Consider the following 7,500-nt stretch of genomic DNA (forward strand, 5'->3'; position numbering starts at 1 on the left):
GTCTACTCATATGTTTTCATGGTCAGGGAATCCATTTCTGCATTATATAATGAGATTTTTTGCACATTTGTTTGCAAAATACATTTTTGCACATTATTTTTTCCAAAAAACGTATCAAAAATTCATAATGGCACCCAAACATGTAGAACTGGTCTTATACTTTCCATAAAGTTGATGTGGCAATGACATAATGGTCCATGTTCATGGCATAGGGGATTCAGATGAATAGTGTGACTTTTTTCATGTTCATTGAGGTGTTCATTTCCTATATCTTTGCATTAGATAGGCGAAATAGCTGTGACTCTGACAGAATTGTTATTTTGTATATTTACCACACTAAAATCATATAAATATTGAAAAACACCAAGTCAACATATTTAAACATTAATTTTATGCACTGAAAAACTAATTTAGTTGACATTTGGTCTTTATCCTGCTATAAATCTCTTTGGGTTGGTTTGGACCCGAACACCACAAATGCCACTCTTGATGATAATTTTTAATATTAGAGAAAAACTACTAAAGTAAATTTGGGGGTTGTTGTACTCTCATATCAGCTGTAATACATGGACAACATAATCACTAATTGTATCACTTTGGGAGGTATTAATAGTGAATTTATGCAGATTTTGATAGTTTTGGTCATCAAAAATGATTTGCATAATGTAAGATAAAAGATATTTAAAGTCAAAAAGATGAATACATCAAGTAATATTTCCATGGATATGAATACATACCAAGTTAGCCATGAGATGAAAAACAATATTTGATGATAACTAGTGTTTTTATGTATTTTATAGCTGAGTTTTGTTATCACGGGTCAAAAATGACCCGAACACCACAGGTGTATGCAGCTTATGAACACAACACAAGGGTTAATCCAACCTTATCCATTTCGTGCTGCACGCCTTTTTCTCTGGTGAAAGATGTTCCCCCAGCGATGGGAAGCTATAGATGAGAAATCAGAATAATGTGCTGGGCTTAACAGAACTGGCAGATAGAACAAGAGTCAGAAAGCTAATAGAGGTGACATGAAATATTTTTCATTAGCTCCACTAGTGATTCTGCTCTATCCCATTCGCTCCCCTTCACGACACGGGAGGGACATGAGAAGAAAGCCAGGTGCATTGCAATATCAATTCGCCCTGCTACAATGTAATTGTAAAACAGCTGTAACTTTTCACATGGTTTTGAGAATTTACACTTATGGCAGTAGTATAGCCTTGCCAGCAAGACGAAATTTCCCAGCTAAAAAAATAGTTCGCTGGGTCAAAAGCATAAAAGCATAAATTATCTCATGGCTATCAGTTAGGCCTACCCTGACGAGCCTGCCTCTAGTTATTCTAGCAGCTCAGCGCCGTAGAGGTCTCTGCACCAGCTAGAGGGTCTTGCTTATTGCACTACCTGCCAGTACATTTATGCCAGATTGGCCACCACCAACATTCAAGTTCCTTGAAAATACGAGCTCTCATTCTCGAGCTTCGGACCGTCGCATCGCAGCATCAGTTCATAGTCATACAGTCGATGTTCATGGTAAACGCACAGACAATCTTGCAAATTAACCTGATTACAAACTGAACCAGCATGAAGTTTTGCATCAGCCCCAGACAACTTGAGCGGCAAAACAACGTGGAGAAACTCCTGTTTCATTTTTACGCTGCACACGGATTTTGACCTTGTGCGCGGACTGTAAACTCCTATTTCATTTTTTACGCTGCACACGCTCCTTTTAAACCATGCCCTGTGTGGGGATTTTGATCTCGCGCGCGGACTGTTAAATGGAACAACATGGTGTACTGTCTGACCTGTCACTGCCGTCCCGTTGACTGTCAGGACTTGGCCTGTTGAAACTTAAAAACTGGCTTAAAATCAGGGAATGTTGCCGTTTTTTGTAGCTGACAGGCATGCTATTCTAGCAAACACTTATAAAGCAATAAGCTTGTTGCACACGCAGTGAAGCACTGGGCGTGCTCTGTTTCGAGTTCTTTGCATGGTCCGCAATTATAGGCTACCAAACGAAAAAAAAAAATCTACATAGAAGAAATCAAGTCGTCAATTTCAATAATCCACGTTGCAAATCTGCCTTCCGTGGCGCAAATGTATGCCTTCCATAACACACAAAGAATGTCTCTCGCGGCAAAAAGTGACTGAGCTCACCTAATGCTTATGATGTGAGTTTCCGTTTTATTGACATGAAGTTTAAACTTTGTAATGATTCACGGTGTAATCCAAAAAGTCAGAGATTGCCTGCGCCCATCACTAAAGGGAAAAGGTCCCCAACAATGTTTGATGATTCATGGTGGAGCGAACAGAGTTGCCGACTTTTACTGTCCTCATTCGCCGATGTAACCATCTGCGTGAGAATGATGCAATGCTTTGTTTGCACATCTTCTCTTGCTGTTTCTTGGCTCGCAGTGGCTGTGTCGAAGACAAAGTTTGAATTCTTTGCTGTCTACAAACGCTAGAAATAGTCTAGGCCTAGGCCTTCTCTTCTCGGTAAGCCTACACAAATTAAAGATGGGCTGATGGTAGTATCCACAGATGATTTGACCAGCTGTTTAAAAGGGGGTTGAAGCCTGCCAGCAGTCTCTGCAAGCCCGAATGTGAGCACAATTAATGTTGCCAGATTTTTTGCTAGAAGCGACTGCTGTTCTGACTGCGTTAACGTTCGTAAATGCGAAATGATAACTGACGTGATAAACATCTAGGAACCGAAACGTGGAACCGACAGCCAAGACACGTTTCGATGCCAAGTAGAACCTTAGCCTTTCATTCGATTCCATTAAGGAACCGAATTTCGGTACCCAGTCCTACACACACACACACACACACACACACACACACACACACACACACACACACACACACACACACACACACACACACACACACACACACACACACACACACACACACACAATATCAATCAGAGAGCCAAACATATCCTTCAGGGTTCAGGAGAAAATGCAGCCCAGCTTTGCAGAGGAAATCAGGCAGTCCCACGCTGAATGAATCTGGTGGTGATCAGTGATGGAAAAGTTACTTTTTAAAAGTAGTGCTGAGCTCTTTACTTGTTACCATACAAACAAATCTGGAGACAATGGGCTTTAAACGCTGACATTTCGAGTTGACACTATTCAAAAGGAGAGGAGAAAGTAGGCGGGAGAAGATGTGCAGATTGACATTCTGTGAGAGGCATTTTTTTCTAAGCTTGTCGGTTGACATGTGGGCCGTGGCGTAACTGCAAAAAAACCCACATTTAATAAGGCGTAGCAAAAAGTAATGAGTGTCTTCTGTGGCTATTGCCTGCGAAATTCACCAGGCACCAGTGGTTTTAGGACACGCAAGCTGTACAATAGCGCGAGCTCGGAAAATGTGTCAAACTGCACTTGTTGTCTCGGAATCGGAGCACTCGGACATTGATATGCCATATTATTAAATGCACACACGGTTCACCAGTGCTCCTCAACGTCTTCAAAACTAGTGCAACTGTGAGAAGGAGGGGACACCGCGACTCACCTCTCTCTTCCTCCGAATAGATCTCTATTTGCGCTTATGCACCCGAGAGAGGGAGTCATATTTACCTCTCCAATCGCAAACGTTCACAGACAACGGTGTTTCGTTACCAACTTTTTAGATGTAACTTGGTAGGCCTACGCTATTTTATCAGAAAAAAAGTAGTTACATTACTGCAACCCAACACTGATAATTTACCTTTTAGATACCCCTAGAATGGCCTATTTTTACCTTAAATTGACAAAAACTCAGCACAGCGGATGGGGGGGAAACCTCCCTTCCACACCAACCCCCCCTCTCGGTCGCTTCGCTCCATCAACCGCTACGCTATAATTTCATCCTAGCTAGAAGCCTGCCCTTTGTTATTATAACATCTGATTGATTGTGTGTGTGTGTGTGTGTGTGTGTGTGTGTGTGTGTGTGTGTGTGTGTGTGTGTGTGTGTGTGTGTGTGTGTTGTCCACAGGTGGAGTGTGACCTGTGCGAGGCTTCGTACCGCGTGGAGAGCGTGTCGGCAGGTGAACGTGTGTGTATGCAGGTGCAGTTCCTGATCTTCAGCAAACCCCACGGGACCCCCAGCGCTGAGCAGTGTTATACCATACCCCAGTCAGGTACACACACACACACACACACACACACACACACACACACACACACACACACACACACACACACACACACACACACACACACACACACACACACACAGAGCGCAGAGCAGTGTTATACCATACCCCAGTCAGGTACACACACACACACACACACACACACACACACACACACACACACACACACACACACACACACACACACACACAGCACTGAGCAGTGTTATACCATACCCCAGTCAGGTACACACACACACACACACACACACACACACACACACACACACACACACACACACACACACACACACACACACACATGATTTGTTAGCATAACATAAAAAAAATCAGGCAGCAACAGTTTGTATTGTGCAATATAAACATTGCAAACTAAAACTAGTTTCCTTAAATTGCATAACTTACATATGAGTGCAGACACTGATGTGTATACATACTTGCTGTGACCGATTTGAGATGACGTTGATTAGAGATTTGAGTTCCTGGAGGACATTTAATTCCCGCTGTGGGAAGTAGCAGAGAACTCAGAATACAGGGAGAAGATTCAGTCTGATTGGTTCCCATTGTAGCCAGTTAGCTTTGCATGCATACTGCAGTTCCTATTGAGTGTCCACTAGTTGGCGAGCGTCGGTAAGTCTTTCGTGTGGGAAAATGTATGGAATGCAAAAAGGAGCCCATATGCTAAATACATTGCTACTGCAATTTCCAGTCACAAATCTCATCAACAAAATATTCTTGGTAAGCATTATTGCTGGTGTTTAATGATAGGCTCAGGCTGTATTGTCAAATCTGTCAGGTGTCTAGTTTTACAGCAGGGAAGAAGATTTCGACCTGTACTCGCTAGCATGCCGCTAATGTTTATGGGTTTGACCGCTCATAAATTGAGCTTTGTGACCCAGTATATAACAATCTAGTGGCGCAAAATAATTGAAACGCTACTCAAACAAAGTCTTATTATTTCTAGCTTCAAACTGAATATTACTATTTCAGGGCAAAAAAATATAAAAAATCACAAAAATTATAATAGTAGAAAACTCCATTGACACCCATTCATTTTGCACTTACAGTAGGTAGGATTAGGGTTAGCCAGTTGTGGCTAGTAGCTAGCTCCGTGAGTGAAGTAGACAGATAGTGGAGTCACATCCTCTTTAAATCCCGCTGTGGGAAGTAGACAGGCACGCAGGCACGCACGCGCATACACACACATACACACACACACACACACACACACACACACACACACACACACACACACACACACACACACACACACACACACACACAGTAATGAAGTGTCCATCACTAGGGTTGTGGGTCTGCTCTGACTGCCTCGCCAACATGCCTGGCTCTTTGGTGTTGTGGTCCAAGCTCCTGTTTGGTACCCCAGGAGGTCTGGGTTCAAGTCCCGGCGGATGCAACTGCAAACTCATAATACATCACAATATACAATATGTTGTTTGCAAATATGAGTTGACTTACTCAACCTTTCCTCGAGTTGTTTAATTATGTTTTCCCCTCTGTGTTTGTGTGTGTGTGTGTGTGTGTGTGTGTGTGTGTGTGTGTGTGTGTGTGTGTGTGTGTGTGTGTGTGTGTGTGTGTGTGTGTGTGTGTGTGTGTGTGTGTGTGTGTGTGTGTGTGTGTGTATAGAGTGGGAGCGTCAGGTGTTTCTGGCCGTGGTGTGTGTGTGTGTGTTTTTAGCGTTGGTGACGTTGACCGTGGGATGCTACTGCTTCATCAGCAGATATTACACACTCATCAAGGAGCTAACGAAGCCTGTACACACACCTGATGCACTGGAGGTAACACACACACACACACACACACACACACACACACACACACACACACACACACACACACACACACACACACACACACCCTCAGTTTGATACTGGTCGCGGCCAGATAAGGCTGTGCCGAAGCTTAATCCAAACATTTTCACATTTTCTTAGTCCCAATAGAACGTCTCTGCTTAAACCACGTCACTGCCTTGAACACGCCTCTACCCAGGGCCGTTGGAGCTGCTCAAAATTGATTGGTTCCGGACAAAGTGGGTGGAATCCCAATTTCTCTGCAGCTCAGAAATGATATGTATATTGCTCCTGGCCTGACTAGAAGCAACAGCAAAGGTGTGGAGGTGAAATGGACTAGGCAGGGTTTAAATTGGGGCGGAGCCCTCCGGAGCACAGCTCCGCCTCCTCACCTCGCAGGGACAGGCAGACGGAGCTGCCCCACCCTTGGTGTTCATATTAAAATTTGACTTACATTTTCACCTCTTCTTGAAATATCATATTTTAGGAAAGTTTTCCAATAAAAGCAGCATAAAATAAGATTAAGGGACTCGCACATTATTTGAGTTATTTATGCATGTGCATTCTGCACATGCGCTGCGAGACACCACAGTTTTTAGCAGACATTCTATTGTAACGTTGCAACAGTTGAGCAGAGCGCTTGCCCTTTCTCGCAGTTAGAACTACTCCGCTTCGAGTTTGTCACTACTTTCAGCCTGTCCTCCATGCTTTCTTGTTCAATGTGCAAAGTTAGTAGGCTATATACAATGCCTTTTACAAAACAGAGGTAAGCTGTCATTTAATTTGTTTTAATTTTTCAGGCAAAGTTAACCGAACAGCCATGCAGAATAGCATGGTGTCTGCCTACTTTAACAACAGTTTGTTACTGGGGGGAAATCACCATCAATTTTGGGATTTCCGTCGATGGTTCTGTCAGAATGTGTAGCCATTTGATTGTAGGTTACTTTTATTTATTAAAAATGCCAGGAACATATTAAAAGTTTTAAGAGAGTAAGCAAATGACAGGGATGCCTGGCATTGCCTGCGTGTCCATCCTAGCTTTGCGTGTAGGACAGTGCACGTCTCTCTCGCGCTACAAATAATTTGCTGCAGCGAGCTCCAATCTATTGCCGCCTTTTGCCAAAGTTACGATTACGAAGTACGATTAATTGATACCCCCCCCCCCAAAAAACAAAACAAAAAAACAGTTAAGTCTAAAAATTGTAATGAAATGTATATTCTTTATTCCAAAGGTGATTGAAATGTTCCCACTCTTCACACCTCTCTCCACACACACTTCATCATGCCCACTCCCAAACGGGTCTCTCACCAGTCCAGTTGGTGATTCATTGCAATTCATTTTTTGTAACTGATTGATGTTTTAATCTATTTAAGTCGATTCATTGTTGACATATCCAGAGCAGACCTTAGGAAAGTGTGTGTGTGTGTGTGTGTGTGTGTGTGTGTGTGTGTGTGTGTGTGTGTGTGTGTGTGTGTGTGTGTGTGTGTGTGTGTGTGTGTAATGTATCTAACGTGTGTGTGTGTGTGTGTGTGTGTGTGTGTGTGTGT

At 43.0% G+C, this 7,500-nt stretch overlaps 1 protein-coding gene across 1 annotated transcript in view; it reads left to right on the forward strand.

Moving 5' to 3' along the window:
• Positions 1-7,500, forward strand: part of ifngr2 (interferon gamma receptor 2) — an 18,929-nt gene that overhangs the window by 10,989 nt on the left and 440 nt on the right. The window contains exons 7-8 of the mRNA XM_063193731.1: positions 3,982-4,126; positions 5,789-5,940. Coding sequence (XP_063049801.1) covers positions 3,982-4,126; positions 5,789-5,940 — 297 coding nt within the window. The remainder of the gene's footprint in view (positions 1-3,981; positions 4,127-5,788; positions 5,941-7,500) is intronic.

This window comes from Engraulis encrasicolus, unplaced genomic scaffold (assembly GCF_034702125.1).
Source record: "Engraulis encrasicolus isolate BLACKSEA-1 unplaced genomic scaffold, IST_EnEncr_1.0 scaffold_55_np1212, whole genome shotgun sequence".
NCBI lineage: Eukaryota > Metazoa > Chordata > Actinopteri > Clupeiformes > Engraulidae > Engraulis > Engraulis encrasicolus.